Source organism: Diospyros lotus, chromosome 9 (assembly GCF_014633365.1).
Source record: "Diospyros lotus cultivar Yz01 chromosome 9, ASM1463336v1, whole genome shotgun sequence".
Lineage (NCBI taxonomy): Eukaryota > Viridiplantae > Streptophyta > Magnoliopsida > Ericales > Ebenaceae > Diospyros > Diospyros lotus.
The window spans coordinates 5,518,057-5,536,172 of NC_068346.1; the positions used below are offsets into that span (position 1 = coordinate 5,518,057).

At 38.4% G+C, this 18,116-nt stretch overlaps 2 protein-coding genes and 1 non-coding gene across 13 annotated transcripts in view; 2 read left to right on the forward strand and 1 right to left on the reverse strand.

Moving 5' to 3' along the window:
• Positions 1 to 3,571: 3,571 nt before the first annotated feature.
• LOC127809432 (uncharacterized protein At4g15970) overlaps positions 3,572 to 18,116 on the reverse strand; it is a 66,633-nt gene continuing 52,088 nt past the window's right edge. For 2 of the 5 annotated variants that reach the window (XR_008025109.1, XR_008025108.1), the window contains 2 exons: positions 14,240 to 14,346; positions 3,572 to 4,084 (listed from right to left, as the gene is read on the reverse strand). The gene's annotated coding sequence lies outside the window, so the exon portion shown is untranslated. Of the gene's footprint in view, positions 4,085 to 14,112; positions 14,347 to 18,116 lie in introns of those variants that run through there. The other 3 variants (XR_008025110.1, XR_008025107.1, XM_052348209.1) reach the window with 3 other exon arrangements.
• LOC127809431 (protein ACCUMULATION AND REPLICATION OF CHLOROPLASTS 3, chloroplastic) overlaps positions 3,622 to 18,116 on the forward strand; it is a 53,224-nt gene continuing 38,729 nt past the window's right edge. For 5 of the 7 annotated variants that reach the window (XM_052348201.1, XM_052348202.1, XM_052348203.1 and 2 more), the window contains exon 1: positions 3,622 to 3,962. In XM_052348201.1, coding sequence (XP_052204161.1) covers positions 3,622 to 3,962 — 341 coding nt within the window. The remainder of the gene's footprint in view (positions 3,963 to 18,116) is intronic. The other 2 variants (XM_052348206.1, XM_052348207.1) reach the window with 1 other exon arrangement.
• On the forward strand, positions 5,716 to 5,796 carry LOC127810714 (small nucleolar RNA snoR35). Its single transcript, XR_008025526.1, has one exon. It is a non-coding gene; the product is annotated as a small nucleolar RNA snoR35 (small nucleolar RNA).

The following is an 18,116-nucleotide window of genomic DNA, read 5'->3' on the forward strand; positions in this document are numbered from 1 at the left end:
GATTGTAGAATGATCGATCGAATGATCTAATAAGGGACTTTTGGTCGCGAGGCTATGGGCAACTAGTCTGGAAAGTTTTGTGTCAATTGGAGTTCAAATCAAATGTTAATTTGGTTCGTCGAAGTTTGGTGGCGGACGGCTTGGGCAAACTGTTTTTGGGCAAATTGAAGGGCTTCTGGTGGTGTTTTCCGACAAAAAAGGGTACCATTGGGATCGATTAAGGGAGAGGAGCAGCTTGGTGTCGTTGCTTCGATTTTCCGGTGTGCAATCGCCGGAAAAGATGTTCGGAGGTAATTTTTGTATTTTTTAAATGCTGAAAATATAGAAAATTCGATAAAAAAAATAGAATTAAAGAAAATAAAATTCTGAAAAAAATATCCAGAAATTCAAGAAAAATGAATAGTTTTTTTTGATGAATTTGTATCTTGGAAATTTCTTGAGGAGATAATTATTTGGATTTTTGAAAGAAAATGTAAATGAAAAATAAATATGAGAGATTTTTAGAAAATTTTGAGAAAATTCCAGAAGGATAATGAATTTATTTTATGAGTTTTGGTGATTTTTCATGGAGGATATTCGAAGGAAATCAAGGAGAAATAAATTTTCTCAAGAAAAAGTAATTATGGAAATTGGAGAAAATAGGAGAAAAATCTGAAAATTTTTCAGAAAATTTCATAGGCTTATAAATATTGTTTTATGAATTTTTGTGGAGAAAACATTTGGAAAAAATGCTTGAAGAGATATTTACTTGAAATCATCGAGAAAAAAATATGAAGAAAATAGAGGAAAAATATGAGAAAATTTGAGAAAATAGATATTGATTTTTCTTTGAATGCATATGATGTCTAGGGTATTGTTGAAACTCAAGGTTGAACTTTAGAGCGCCTGGCACAAGAATTAAGGTCAGGCACGCATTTCGAATAATCTTGAATTTAGTCCAAGGTGAGTGGTTCTATAGAAAAAACTTGTTTGTGGCATGTGAATGGTTTCCCGTGAGATGTTCAATCCAATTCTTGTGCATATTCTTGTTACTTTTGATCACTTTTGATTTATCGTGAGCGGTTGGTTTCGTGCGATGGTTCGTCCAAACAATTATTTACACATGCATTGAATTTCGTACGGTAAATTGCATACATTGAAATGTTAATTTTATGTTATGCATGTTATGATTTTCGACATTGGCATGTTATGTCCATGTGGGACGTGGGTTGTTAACCTGTGACGTGGCCCTTGAGTGACAGCACTCAGGATGCGTGTCAAGGATTGATGCTATGTGATCCACTTATGAAGAGGCTGAGAAGGACTTCACCTTACGGTACTCAAGTGGCGGGGCTGAGAGTGGACACCACCTCAAGTTCCTTTGAGCAATAGCATTAATACCAAGATGTTGTTAATTCCGGGGATAGTGCTGATGTGATACTCTTGGGGCTAGGGTTGCGTTGGATTTTGGAATGCTTTTGAATATGAGTATAATGCCTAACAATAATAATGAGGTGATTCCCGGGTTCATATGTCGATGTTGTCCCTCTTAAGCAAGATTGTGTTTGTCAATGGGTCGATGTGGTCGTGTCGCCTTTAGAGATATTGCATTTTCCCCGTTAGGGCTAAATGCTATGTGAGATTCTCTTAGGTTGGGGCATGTCATGATATGTCAATTTTATACATGATTTTACATATATTCATGAAAATATTTTTGAACTCTCACTTAGATGATTCAACATCTAATTTGGACTATGTCCCCGGAATATTCAAACATTTCAGGTAAAGCAGTGGTGTCAAGGGAAATGATGTCATCGAGATATAGCTGCTATGTTTAGTTTTTATAGGTTTTTGTCTATGATTACGATGTTCAGAGGTTATGTAATATTTTTGATATTTTCATGTGAAACATCGATTTGATTATTTAACTGTAAAATGAATTTATCGGTTATATATCATTGAGGTTTCGATCCTTGCTTCCGCTGATGTGATTGTTAATACCTGTCTTAGTCTGTTAATTTTTAAATTTTGATATGCTGAGAAGGTATAATCGGGATTGTCGGGAAATGATTATGATGAATGTATGTATATCGAGGAACTTATGTTGTGTGTATGATGTTGAAAAAAAAATATATTTCTGAAATCTTGAGATAATGCGCGTTCTGGGAAAACGGAGCGTTACAGCTCACACCATGAAGAGATGACGAGTTTATTGATAATAGTTAGAGAAAATGTCAACTTTCATGATTTATGCCAAACTGGATCCCTACTAATGCGAAATCCATTCTCAATTTTGTGGAGCTAATAAGGACATTTTGTTTTCATAATGTTATGCTCCCATTTTGGATTTTATTGAAATTGTAAATACCTTATACTATAAATAAGGGTAAAAAAATAGATGTAAAGGAAAGAAGGGAAATAATACACTGTTACTTTGTTAAAATAACCAAAAAATAGTCGTGAACTACGTATCATTTTTGAGCGAGCCATGTAAAAACTTTTCTATATGTGATTTATTATTGGTTCTGTTTGTTTCTTCTCTTGGCACCAGTATTCATTTTCTTATTACGAGCTGAGAAATTACGATCGACTAATTCTGAATGTCGACAATACATTTTAATTATTTTAAAAAATTAAAAACAATAAAGAGAACATGGTCTTAAGTTTTGAATCTCACACTTGTTAATTATTAGCAAGCCAAATCAATTTCTTGAATTTTTCATGTTCTTCACTCTAGCAGTTAGTATAGATTTCTTTTGCTATTATTGTCTATGTGTCATTATATAAGATAATGTTTGTAATTATTTTAGAGACACTAATTAAATATATTGTAAAGGTGTTTTTATTATAACTATTTTTATAAAATATTTTATCAATTAATAAAATTATTTTTAAATAAAATAAAGTGAAATAAATATAAATTATTTTAAAACAAAATGTATTCACTAAATATTATCGTGTATTGAATTTATTTTATTTTAAATAAAATTTATTATTTATGCTCTTACATCCAATTGAGAAATATTACCGTCACAAATAAGTTTGATAAATATTTTTTATAAATTGATGTGAAGTATATAAATTATTAATAAGTTTACTCAATATCTAATATTAATAATAAATTTATTTAATATTATAAATTATTATTAATTTTAAGTATAATTATTATGAATTTATGCCTATTTTGTTAATTTATATTTATATATGTAACCTCATTCTATTCAATTATTAGAAATCCTTATATACACATACATCAAATTTCAAATTTGAGTATATTTTGGACAACGTGCCACATTAAACCTCTCTATAACAAAAGAATAATATCATTTATTTAGCCTCACGAGTATAGTCCAACAGTTGAGAACGAATACGAGATTGAATATTTTAGACTGTAGCCATTATGTTGTCAGTGAGGTTTTGTGCTCGATCCTCCGTTATTAGGTTCGGTAATTAGTGCTCCCCTGCTGAAATTAAGCGGCCAAGCAGCTGGAGGGTTTCACCTTTGAATAATAACATTCATTTAGATCACTATAGGTAGCACATTTCATTGGAAAAACAAAGGGTACTCAAAACGAAAACCCTAAAACCTAAGTCCTCTGAAACTTGTTTGCTTCTGCGAATCGGCCGAAGAAGAAGAAATCAATGGAGCTTCACATTTCCACGGCTCCTTACGGAGTCTCTCTCCCCTCCTCGCACAGAGCGCACGCTGCAAAGTTGAAATGGTTCTTCAACACTCACTTGTTTAACGGGGCCAAGTTCCGGCGACGAATGCGTCCCAATCAGAGGCCTCTCCGAATCGCATTCTGTTGCGAGAAATTCTGGTCGCAAAATGGGAATCCGATTCTTTATAGGCAAGACGAATGCGGGAATGCTTCACAGGAGGGGCCCAATTTCATCGAAGTGATCGGAATCGGCAGTAGAAAAGACGCAATTCTCGATTTCTGCTTGTCTTCGCCTGTTCGTCCATCCTCCCTGAGATTTTGGTATTCTCAATCTGGAATCTTTTCGTTGTCACGTATCTGTGCATTTGAAACATGCGATGACTGCGCCTGATCCTTGTTTTCTGTTTCGTCTCTTTCTTTTCTTCGTTCGTTTACCCTCGCTACTGTGAATTCGATAATTAAAAATTATAAACTAACACAGTTAGGGAATAATGTAAGTTCTGGATTTATATAATTTTAATAATAAAGAATTATTCAAAATAAAATGCTTGACAGAGTTTTTAATTGAATCATGACATGGCTTGAGAACTGTAAACACCTACATGATGTTCTGCCTTTGCATCACAGTATTGATTTTGTTGGGAATCATTTGTATCCACTTATTAAGCTAGATTTTGTTTTCCGTTCCCAACTTTTTTGAACCAAAACTAATTGCGGGGCTCAAAATTTGTACCTTGGATTTTCACTTAAAGTTTATATAAGGATTTGTACAGTTTCATGGACCCCTAATTAATAAAATATTTTAGGATGCGATTTACCTCCCCGGGAGAAGAATAGTACTGGGGATTCAAATTAAACTATACTGTGCAAACACATGTCACACCCTTAGAGATGAGCTAGGGCATGAAAGGAAGATTGGGAATATTAAGAGAAGAACTTGGGGGAGAGATTGGTTGGGAGGGAGAGAACAACAAGAAGATAAGGGAGGAGATCACCCAGAGAGAGAGAGAGAGAGAGAGAGAGAGAAAATATTCAATTCGTACTCATCATGCCTTTTTCCTACAGTTGAGGCAATATATATATATTGCCTCACTTTAGCTACTAGACAAGGCTCTCTATCACCTAAGCTACAAGACAAAAAGGAAAAAAATATCCTAACAAACTATTGCAACCCTATTACAATGATGCCCTTTTATTGCTCATAGGGTCATGACAATTCCCTTCGGCTTAAAACATTTATTGTTCCCAAGAAATATCAAACCTCCATCGCTTCCCATCTGCCTTTTTCCTTCTCTTCCACAGCTTGGATGGAGAAATTTTGAAAATTCTTTGTATGCATAGCAAATTTGTAGTAGTTCTCATGTACACCTTGATTGGAACCCAGCTAAAATCAATCACTCTTTGTTAGTCAAAGTGAACAGTTGAAATTTGTAGATTGTTGTCCTTACCAATTTTTCCACCACAATTTCTTCAATGTGGGCTGGTGCACGTACAGAAGGTTGGCTAACTGTGATCCCAACTTCCTTTATATTGACTGAATTTTCAGTCATAACCTCCTGATTCCATACAAATAATTCAACAACTCTTTTTTCCTTGTGTTTGTTGAAATATCCCTCTACATGAACTTCTTTTGCAAAAAGATCAAATGGTCCCTTTGCATTTGCTGCCCCAACAACCTCACCAAAGCTCATGTTCCTCCCACTGTTGCCCTTACCGACTAAGTTTCCCATTGAACCTATAATTCGAGATCCTGCATTTCCAAGAATTGGAGATACTTCCATTCCTAAAACAACACCCTGGTTACCAATTGCAGCATAGGTTGGAAGACTCCCAAGAATAGAACCACCAACTCCATTTGTGCCACGGCTATATCCAGGGCTTCCAACAACACTCATTCCACCTTTGTTTGTCACCCCTGAATGACCATGTGAGTTGCCGTGAGATATTTGAGAAAGGGCAATAGGGAGATTGTTTGAGGCAAAAAGACCACTAGAAAGGCTTCCAGTAGGTTGTTGAACTCCACTTGAAGGAACATTAAAGCTCTGATGCATATTGTGTAGTCCTTGAATGGTTCTTGCATGATGAAAAACAGGGGATGCAACACTAGATTGAGTAGAGAAAGATGTAGCAAAAGACCTCCTAGTACTCTTTGGAATATTTGAAGTTGATCCATTCAGAGATGACTGATTTTGGGGAGAGAACATGACCATTAAATTCTATAGTTGATCTCTGAATTGAGTTCCTACTTCATCTATGATTCCATTCATCCTTCTCTCCAAGCCCCCCAACGAGGAATCCAACTTCCGATCCATTGCCATGATTGCTTCATGGGTGCAATTGGTTCCGATCTCTAGTAATTCCACTTGAGCCTGCAGATTAGTGACTGTTGAGTAGATTGTTGCACCTGGGACTTAAGGTTCTTCATCCGCGTTGCTTCCTCCATTGTTGATCTTGCAAAATTTTCCCGGTTTAGCAGCTTTCAACGCTGGAGCATCACAACAACACTCCTTGCTGAAGTAGCTCTAGTAGGGAAGCTCGTGTTTGAGTGCTTTGCTTTTGCTTCGGGAATGGAGGAAGAAGGGTGAAGCAACCGAAGAAGGGCCACTCGATTAACTCAAGCAGAAGGAGTTGGTGGCCCCGGATTTGCTCTCGCTTGGTATATCCGAAATTTGATTGCAACTGTGATGGATTCAATAAATCGCCTAGATTCGCTCCTCACTGTTTGGGTCGGAATCGCTGACCTATCAAGTGACAACACCAACAACGCACTAGTTTGAAGCTTCCTTGTCTGCCCATGTTGCCAACTTTAGCGGATCTCCTATACCAGTCGTTCGCTCCAGTCACGACCCTCCTGGGTGTCTGCGTCACCACCTTCGACGGACTCCCACACCAATCACGAGTGCTCCTCAATTCACGTCGCCTCTGGTGCTACTTGAATTCGTCAAAACGATGCATGACTTCTTAAACCGACCTGCCCTGCGTTTCGCTTCTCAATTTTGTACTGAGAGTTGTTTTACTCTCTTGGTTATGATTCGTCCTTTGATTCATCGAAATCTGATTAGAATCACTGCTTGCACTCACCTATCAAGAGCTGAGAACCGCCAGTTGTCACGAGAATAATTGAATAAGAGGGCTCAAGTGTAATTAGTAATTGTAGATTGAAGCGGGAAAGTTGGTTGGTTAGTTAGTTAAGCAAGTTGATTTCAAATTTTTGTAAATAAGGCAAGTGGCCTTTGGCGCCTAAGGATGAGCTGGAGCAGTATATATAGCTCTAATACCATCCTCCCAGATTAGTTAGAGAATTATCAATATACTCATTCTCTCTCTCTCTTTTCCCAAACTTCTGGTCCTTTTCTAGATTACTCTCGGCCAAAGAGTAATTTCGCCTGTCAGAACCAGAGTTTTGACAATCTGGTATTAGAGTAGATCTCGGGCCACGACTTCATCGGAATTCACCATGGTAGATAACACAAGGATGAAGCAAATGGAAGCTCAATTATAACAAGTCACTGCTGCGGTGTTCGATATGCAGATGCAGATGGCTGGTCTGGAATCGTCCATGGAGGCAGTAGTGGAAAGGAGAATTGAAGGCGCCATGGAACGATGGAGGGATGAAAATTGGGAGCAACACAACCAATTGCGTGACCAGATGTACATGTTTATCTGCATGGTCACAAGCCAGAACCAGGTGAGGCTCTCATCGGATTTTCCTCCCCGAGAGAGATCTGATCCCATCTTACCTAGCCATAATCCGCCTTTTCATGCGGAAGGTGCCTCTAAATTTGGGGGTGATCTGACGATGATAAAGGAGAATCACGTGGAGAGGCGGCAGGGCAATCACGTAGCTCCCTATCTGCATGGATTTCCAACTCTTAAACTGGAAATACCAATGTTCGATGGGACGAACCCAAGGTGGTGGGTGTGTAGGTGCAAAAGGATGTTCAGCTTCTATGATGTGCCTGAGCAGCAGCGTGTGACTCTTGCAGCGATTTACCTGAACGATGCAGGGGATGCATGGTTTTAGGGGTGGATCAAGACTAAGGAAGGTTGCCGATGGGCGGAATTTGTAGAGGACCTCTGCGAGAGGTTTGGAGATCGGAATATGCTGGATGTGGTTGAGGAGTTCAATAAGTTTGACCAGGAAGGAACGGTGCAGACATATCAATCGAAATTTGAGGAGCTTAAGTCCCTCATGATCATTCTAGACCCCCACCTGACGGAGGGATATTTTGTTTCTAGTTTTGTGAGTGGATTAAGTGAAGAATTAAGGCCCACCGTCAAAATGCAGTAGCTAAGAACGGTGAAGCAAGCTGCGGAATGTGCAAGGCTGCATGAGCTAACGATAGAAGCATTAATGAAGAAACAGAGAGGGAAGATGAGGGCCTTGAATGTGGGAATGACTTCGATGGGAAATAGAGGAGTAGGAAGAGAAGGGAATAAGATGATCTAAGGAAACACAGGTGGGGGACAATCCTTTGCCGTGCCTTTGAATAACGGGAGGTTCGCAGAACAGAGGAGGAGAGCATGACTCTGCTTTTGTTGCGGGGATCGGTATACCCCCGGGCACCAGTGTAGGAGGCAACTCTTACTCATAGAAGGAGATGAAGATGTGGAGGAGCAAGAGGAAGAAATGTTGCCCCAAGATAATGAAGAAGGGGAAGAAACTATAGAGATATCGCTCCATGCCATTCGAGGTTTTGCCAACAACAAGATTATACGAGTGGAAGGACAGTCCAAAGACCACCGGCTAATGGTCTTAATAGACAGTGGAAACACTCATAGCTTCCTTGATGAGGGGACGACCAAGAAGTTGAAGTGTGAGTTGATAGGGACTCAACCCTTGTCAGTAACGGTAGCCAACGACAATAAGGTGATGTGCCGATCTGCGTGTTAAGGGTTTTGTTGGGAGATGTATGGGGAGCCTTTTGAAGCAGATCTAAGATTGCTAAAGTTAGGGGGTTGTGATATAGTCCTAGGAGTGGACTGAATGAAGGGTGTGAGCCCTATCAGCTTCGACTTCAATGCAATCGAAGTCACATTTGAGAAGGATGGTAGGAGATTGACCCTTACAGGGAGTCCTGAAACTGGGGTTTGTAAGATGATTACCGGTAGGAGATTGCAAAAGGTCTTAAAGTCCAAATGGACTCGGGTGGCTCAACTGTTTTCAATTGAAGTAGTGGAACGTGGAGAAGGGAATACCGAGCAGGCGGAAGCAGAAATCACTACTCAACCACAACCTTGGTAGGTACACGAAATATACTTTCTTAATAAACTCTTGCTTGAATTTAAGGAGTTGTTTGATGAACCTCAATCACTGCCACCTTACCAACCTTTTGATCATTCTATTGTTCTAAAACCAAATACCAAACCTATCAATATTCGAGCCTATAGATATCCCCCTAAATAGAAAGTAGAAACCGAGAACTTGATTAAGGATATGTTGGCTAGGTCAATTATTCGACCAAGTCAAAGCCCCTATTCCTCACCTATACTACTAGTCAAGAGAAAAGATGGGAGCTGGAGCTTTTGCATAGACTACTGCCAGCTCAATTCCCAAATTGTGAAAAATAAATTCCCTGTTCCTATAATCGAAGACCTCCTTGATGAGCTAAAACAGGCCAAGGTATTCGCCAAATTGGACCTAAGATCAGGGTATCATCAGATATGTATAAACGTTGATGATATCTCTAAAACAACCTTCTCTACTCATCAAGGGCATTACGAGTTTCTACTTTCTAGTAATGCCCTTTGGGTTAACCAATGCCCCTGCTACCTTCCAAGCTTTAATGAATCACATCTTCGAATACTACCTCCATAAATTTGTGTTAGTATTCTTTGATGGCATCCTCATCTGCAACCCTTCGTTCTCACAACATCTCAACCATCTGAGAACTGTTCTAAAGGTCATGAGATTCAATCAACTGTTTATTAACAAGTCTAAGTGTTCTTTTGCCCAACCAAAGGTAGAATACTTGGGATATGTCATTTCTCGTGTAGGAGTTAACACTGATTCCAAAAAAATAGCTATAATGCTATCATGGTTGAGGCCCACATCAATAAAAGCCTTGAGAGGATTTATGGGCCTCACAGGCTACTACAGGAGGTTCGTTAAGGATTATGGAGCAATCAGCAGACCACTTACCAATTTGCTGAAAAAGGAGGGGTTCAGGTGGGATGAGAAAGCAGAAGAGGCGTTTGAGAGGCTTAAGAAAGCAATGAGTGAAGCCCCTACCCTGGGCCTTCCAGACTTCTCCAAGCCTTTCACTTTGGAGACTGACACTAGCAACACTGGAGTAGGAGCAATATTATCCCAAGAGGGAAGGCCCCTAGCTTTCATTAGCAAAGCTTTGAGCCCAAGGCATCAAGGACTTAGTGTTTATGACAAAGAGCTAATGGCGGTGTTAATTGCAGTTGACAAATAGCGCCACTACTTGGAAGGTGGACAATTCATCATCAAAACAGACCATGAGAGTCTTAAATTTCTCCTACAATAGAGGCTACACACGCATCTACAGAAGAAAGGGATGGCGAGATTAATGGGGTTGGACTACATTATCCAATACCGAAAGGGAAAGGAGAACAAGGCCGCAGATGTACTGTCTAGATGTGTTGAAGAAGCACTAGCGGCCTCCATCACAGTAGTTGTACCTGACTGGTATCAGGAGGTCAGTGATAGCTATGCACGAGATGAATGGGCTAAGGGAGTAATGGAGCAGCTTACTGGAAACCCCAACTCAAGACCCGGGTTCACCTTGAAAAATGGAGTATTGAGATATCAAGGCAGGTTGGTAGTAGGGGATCATGAGGAGTTAAAGGGCAAGATTTTGGAAACATTGCATGGCTTTCCACTAGGAGGCCATTCTGGGGTGCAGGGCACTTACCAAAGGGTAAAGGCGTAAAGAAGATGTTTTTCTGGCCTAAACTAAGGAAGTATGTGATGGAATTCGTGTTGAGATGTGATACTTGCAGAAGATGCAAGCATGAAACAGTAGCCCAGCCCAGGCTACTCCAACCACTTCCCATTCTTACCCAAGCATGGACCAACATTTTGATGGACTTTGTGGAAGGATTACCAAAGTCTGAAGGTCGGGATTGTATACTGGTGGTCGTTGACAGATTCACTAAATTCTCCAATTTCATTGGCCTAACGCACCCTTTCACAGCCCAAGAGGTGGCCCACCTCTTCCTCGACAGAGTAGTGCAACTACATGGTGTTCCCTAGACCATAGTTTCGGATAGAGATAAAATCTTTACCAGCCTTTTTTTGGAAGGAGCTATTCAAGAGCTTGGGGGCTAAGCTACACATGAGTTCAGCATATCACCTAGAATCAGATGGTCAAACTGAATGAGTGAATCAATGCCTAGAAACGTATTTGAGATGCCTATGTTTTCTACAGCCTAAGGGATGGCATCGCTGGCTATCATTGGCTCAATGGTGGTACAATTCTTGCCACCACAGTGCCATCAAGATGACCCCTTTCGAGGCCTTATATGGGTATAAACCACCTCTACTGCCAGCAAGTAGGGGAGGTAACAGTGGAGACAGTGGACTCCTACTTACTGCAAAGGCAACAAGTGTTGCAGGTGTTGAAGAAGGAATTGGCCAGTGCTTAGAACCGCACAAAGTAGTTTGCTGATAGAAAGAGGTCCAACTGGGAGTTCTAGGTAGGCGATCTGGTATACCTCAAGTTCAGAAAGGCCCACATGCAGACCTTGGCTCCAGGTCAACACTCCAAGTTGAGTTCGAAATACTTTGGCCCCTATCCTATTGTCGTAAGGATAGGCAGGGTAGCTTATAAACTGCAGCTGCCCCTGAAGTCCCAAGTCCATCATGTGTTCCATGTCTCACTATTAAAAAAATCTATCTGGACTCAGGTAGCTAGCACTGCCCCACCAACAGCCCTAATTGAGTCTACAGCGGCCCCAGAGCCTGTGGCTATTGTAGACAGGTGCATCATACACCGCCATGGGGCCCCTTTGATGCAAATCCTGGTCCGATGGTCCAATCTCTATCTGAAGAATAACACTTGGGAGTACCTTCCCCAGGTACTTACTTAGTTTCGAGGGTGGCCAGCCTATTGTGAACTTCTTCAGGATAAGAAGTTGTTGAAGGGGAGGGTAGTTGTCACGAGAATAATTGAATAAGGGGGCTCAAGTGTAATTAGTAATTGTAGATTGAAGCGGGAAGGTAGGTTGGTTAGTTAAGCAAGTTGATTTCAAATTTTTGTAAATAAGGCAAGTGGCCTTTGGCGCCTAAGGATGAGCCAGAGTACTATATATAGCTAGACATGGCCACGGTTCATGAACCGCCGGTTCCGGTTCATGAACCGCCGGTTCCGGTTCAAGAAATCTTTGAACCTGAACCGAACCGCCCAAGGGCGGTTTGGGACGGTTCGGTTCCGGTTCCGGTTCGTGCCGGTTCGGTCAACGGTTTGGACCGGTTCGGTCAACGATTTGAGCCGGTTCGGTCAACGGTTCCGGTTCCGGTTCAAACCGAATTTTTTTAATTTTTTTTAAATATTGTTGTATTCAATTTTGGTCCTTGTTCCGTTGTTCGGTTCGGTTTGGTTTCGATTTTTAATTGTTAAATGTAATTGTAAATATAAATATTCTCAATCATATTTTTAATAAAAAAACACTACTAAAAATTGAAGAAATATAAGTAATAATTTCATTAAAAATAATTAAAACAACTAAACAAGTATGTAATACAAGTAATTAATTTTTACAAATGTGAAAAATAAAAAATAAAAAATAGAATTAGACTTAATTTCATTAAAAAATAATTACAACAAAAATGTAATACAAGAAATTAATTTTTACAAATGTGAAAAAAAATAAAATATGGACTTGGATGAGTTGGATCCTACGCATCTTCATTGGAGTCGGAAGTTGCCGTTGTTGAACCATCATTAACCCATTCGTCAGATGATGATGAATGGATAAGTTCTTCTTGACGTCGCATGTTAGCTCTTTCCCAATCATCGAGGCAAACTTGAGCTTCCAATGATTCTGGAGCCAATCTTGATCTTCTTTCGTCCAAAATGTTGCCTCCACTACTGAATGTTTGTTCAACGGCTACAGTTGAAGCTGGAACTGCAAGAAGTTGACTTGCAATAATTGCAAGAGTTGGAAATGTCTCCTTGTGCCTTTTCCACCACTCCAAAATTTCAAAATTTAAACCTGTATCATCACCAAACTCAAAAACTGTGGTTAGATAAGTTTCGAGCTCCGAATGTGAGCTCGATTTAGGTTTTTTCCTCCTTTGATCTAAAAATTTATGACCCCATTTCATTGGTTGGGAGGAAGAGGAATGCGAAGCCATGGATGGAAATGATTCTTCACTACTAGGAGCAATAACATATGCTTCATATAATTGATTGCATAAAGTTCTAACCTTAGAAATTATAATATTCACATCAATTTCTTCATTATTTTCTAATCCTAACAACGAATAATAGTTAGACAAACACTCAATTAAACCATCAAATTTACACCTAGGATCAAATACCATAGTAACAAGATAAATTTCAGGAATAAATTGATAATAACGTAACCATTTTTCTCTCATTTCTAAAACAGCATGACAAATTTCTTCAACATTAATTCCTTCCATTAATACACCGACCACATTCATTGCTTCTATTAAAAATTGATGTGAAGTTGGTTTATAAACACTACTAAGTGTATGAGTAGCATCATTAAAAATTCGTAAAATATTCAAAATTGAACTACAAACATTCCACATAGTTGGAAAAATAGGATATTGTGGAATATAATTTGCTGCAAAAGAACACAATAAATCTTTATATTCAAAAGATTGATTAAGTAATTTAAAAGTTGAGTTCCAACGAGTAGGGACATCTTTTGAAAAACGTTTTGGGGTTTGATCATTGGAGGTGCAAAAATGTGCCCATGCTTTTGCAGTTCGAGGGTGTACCCAAATATAAGAAATAACATTTCTAATTGGATCTAAATAAGAATTAAGTGACTTAATACCATCTTGAACACATAAATTTAAAACATGGCATGCACATCTAACATGAAAAAATCTTCCACCAAAATTTGGTTGGCAAATTCTTTTCAATTCATTAATAGAAGCAGTATTAGCCGATGCATTATCAAAAGAAATTGAAAAAATTCTATTAACTAATCTATATTCTTGTAAAATTTGTTGAATTAATCTACAAATATTTTCAGCATTATGACTTTCATCAAAACATCGATACGCAAGAATTCTTTTTTGTAAAACATAATTTTCATCAACCCAATGACAAGTAATACCCATATATGAATGAGTTTGCCAATGATCACTCCAAATATCACTACAAATAGAAACATTAATATTATTGTTTTGAAAATATGTTATCAATTCAATTTTTGAGTTTTTAAACAATTTTAACAAATTCCTTTTCAAAGTATTTCTAGGAATTGATTTAAAACTAGGATTAACAAAGTTTTGACAAAATCGAGTAAAACCTAATTTTTCACCAAAACTAAAAGATAAATGATCAATTGCTACCATTTCAGCTAAACCAGACCTACAATTAGCTTCATTATAATGAAATAATTGAGGAGAGTTTGAAGAGGTAGCAAACCCGGATATTTGTGTTTGATCGCGGCTCAATCCAACCTTGAGCGGGTGCTTTGTTTGCAAATGTCGGGCGAAAGTACCATATCCACCTCCTTGCTTGAATTTGTATACCTGATTACAATAATTACAAGATACATCAAATTTACCATCTCCTTTTGGTATTTTCTTGAAATGAATATTAAAAATATCAGAAGTAGAAATTTTTCCACCTCCCTTTTGTTGAGTTTCACTCTCTTGTGTTTGAAAATTTTGAGCTTCAAACTCAACATTTTCAACATTTTCAAAATTTCTACCTTCACTTGCCATTTTTTTGAAAAAAGTATGATAATAAAAAAATATAATAATGATAAAATAATATAGTAACAAGTAATAAATAATTAACAATATAATTGAATAAATTGATAAATAACAAAATGAGAAGATTGAAGAAATTGAAATTGAAATATTAAATGAGAGACAAAATTGAGAGAATAATAGCTTGAGACTTGAGAGAGAGAGAGAGACAAAGTGTGAAAAATGAGTGGGGGAGGGAGGGGTATATATAGATAGGAATTATAAAATTAAAAAAAAAAATTAATAAAATTGGCTTGGGGGTGGCAGCCAACGGTCCAATTTTGGACCGTTGGGGGAGGGGGGGGGGCACGCGGGGGGGGGGGTGTGGACCGTTGGGGGAGGGGGGGGGTTTTCCGGTTCCGCGGAACCGAAACCGGCGGTTCCAGTTCCGGTTTCGGTTCCCCGGAACCTTGAACCGGAACCGAACCGAATTTCGCCGGTTCAGTCCGGTTCCGGTTCGGCCGGTTCCGGGTCCGGTTCCGGCCGGTCCGGTTCCAGTTCGAACCGCCGGTCCGGTTCAATTTTGGCCATGTCTATATATAGCTCTAATCCCATCCTCCCAGATCAGTTAGAGAATTATCAATAAACTCATTCTCTCTCCCTGCCATTCTCTCTCTCTCTTCTCCCAAACTTCTGGTCCTTTTCTAGATTACTCTCGGCCAAAGAGTAATTTTGCCTATCAGAACTCCAGTTCTGACACCAGTTTAGACCATCCCCGGGATGCAGTCATTCAACCAAATTGCTACTGGAATCGCCTAGGCTGCTCGACTTCCTTGAGCGACTGTGTTGCAACTAACATGATTCTTTGGAATTGAGGATCGATCGCTGTGGAAGTAGGCTAAGGACTGTCGCTAAGATACAACGGCGAAGATTGCCTGGGTTTGTTTGCCTTTATCCCATGTAGCGACTTGGGTCTAGCCGCTAGGACAGCCGTAATTGCACAAGCTGCAGAAATCAAGGCCTCGCCGTTGATTTCGGAATTCACTACGTCGGAAGTATCAACTTCTTGAGAGTCTGATGGGCTCTCGCTGCAACTCCTATGAATCACCTCCCAAGCTTGAACTGAGAATTATCGAAACTGCATCCACGGTCAATCTCTGGCTTCTCCTTCAGAATTCAATCTAAGAGACACTTGCCCGCTTTGAAACTGCCACTGGATCGGCTTCGCCTAACAACCAATGTATACTTATTGGAGCTATTGGATCGCGACTTGCTCTGTAGTTGTCTCGTTGAGCCGTGACTGCAGCAACCGAAGTTTGTGGATTCTGTTGCGGCTAAGAAAGTTTGTTGGAATCCATGAATCACTACTCAATCAATTTCGACGAGAGTTGTCGGAATCTATTTACCGAAATTGCATGAACCACAATTTCATTTGTCACACCCTTAGAAATGAGCTAGGGTATGAAAGGAAGATTGGGAATATTAAGAGAAGAACTTGGGGGAGAGATTGGTTGGGAGGGAGAGAACAAGAAGAAGATAAGGGAGGAGATTATTGAGAGAGAGAGAGAGATATTAGAGAGAAATAGAATATTCAATTCATACTCATCATGCCTTCTTCCTACAGCTAAGACAATGTATATATATATATATATATAGCCTCACTTTAGCTACTAGACAAGGCTCTCTAACCACTTAAGCTACAAGACAAAACGGGAAAAGACAAAAAGGGAAAAAATATCCTAACAATCTATTGCAACCCTATTACAATGATGCCCTTCTATTGCTCCTAGGGTCATGACAACACAATAGTATGTTGGAGATACTACCATCTAGAATGCAGGAATTTTTGGCCACATGGACTGGTTTTCCAGATTGAGTGGGTTTCGAAGAAACTTCCATAGAAGAAAATTCCCTAACCTAATTTCCATCGAACTGTGTGCTTCCAATCTACAAGTTCAAGATGAAATCATGGCATTATGAGCAAGGAGGAATAAGGATGCAAGAAATAGCATCATAATTCCAAATGTTTCATTTGTTCTCTAAAATTGAACTTGCTCAGATTCAAAAACTAAAGTTGTATGAACTGTTAGTTAGTTCTCCTAATTTTACAATGACTTTGACTTAAAATTGGGAAATATTGATTCTTTGAGTAGTCAATTTCATGCAACAAAATAAAACCACATAAGTTAGTCTATTAACATAATTAAATCTGGATATCTCATGGAAAAGTCCTACATTATTGTCCAACTATTGGTAAAATTATCAAATATCCCTAACCACTTGATAAAAATCCATAACATCTGTCCAACAACATTATAATTTTTGGCAAAACATAAAAGTGAAATCATAGTAACCCCTAAATGGTTGTACTATCCGTAAACATTTTCTATGTTATGTCTCAATGTTTTATTTTTCATTTTTATGTATTCTAGAAACAACTTACCAATTTTCTGATTGTTTACATCCCAAAATTTGCATACACCAAGTCTAAAGATCTACTGTCATTGCTGATTGAACATGGTAAAAGAAATGCCTGAATAAATCACTTGACAACTCCCATGCTTTATTACTCAAATTTAATGGACAAAAAAGAAGCCCTGTCACAAATTTTAGTCTAGTATGCCACTATTTTCTAGAGCCTAACCTGCAAGTCATAGCTATTATTATATGATTTCCTTTGTTGCAAATGTGTCTTCCACCAGGGTTCTTGGCCTTCTTGAAATACTTAAGACATACTGGACTTTCACCATTGCTGTGCAAAAAGATTTTGAAAGGAAAAACGACCTTTACATCCCCTGTATATGATTCAAACTAATTTTGTTGTAATTATAAAGTAAGCACTCATAGTAGGGTACTCGGTTGAGATGAGTATGAAAATACTTGTCATAGTGAAAATATAGTAAATCCTCGTTGAAGGCCCTATGAAATAGCGATGCAACTAATGCATATGCCTTATTGTTGATTGGTTGACCTACTACTTCTTTGGTTTTAATATAAAGTAATCGATGCAGAACCCAAAGAGAACAAGAACTAAACTCAAAGAACAGTCAATGAAAGACTGAAATCTACTCTCAATATCAATTCAGTTATCATGGCTGCCAAAATACACATCTCAAAATGTTTTATAGACTATAAATCCTACCCTAACTAGGACTCTTAATAATGGAAAGATAGTCAAAGATTAACTAGGAAAGAAATAGACAAAATCTAATTTCTATATTTGCACCTAGAGTAATATCTCCCAAAATATTTACTTCCTTTCCCTCCTCCATCAGTGATCTGCTCAAACTCTTGTTTTAGGCAACATCATACTTGATTGTTGTTGTGTCTGATGTTACTGAAATTGGCTTCAGAATTCTTATCAAACTAGAGACATCAAATGCTTTATGTAGCAATATTGGTTGTAATTTTCCTTAAACTTAATCTACACACCTTATGTGAGGAGGCAGAGAAATGAGTGGTTACATTAGCAACTGTGAATACTTTTGTTGCTTTATCAATTCCTTTGGAAAACAATATTTTAGGTGTAAAAATAGGAATTAATATTATTTTATTAGTTTATATATATATTTAATTTGTTTCATAGTTTCTTTTGACCTAGAATTCTA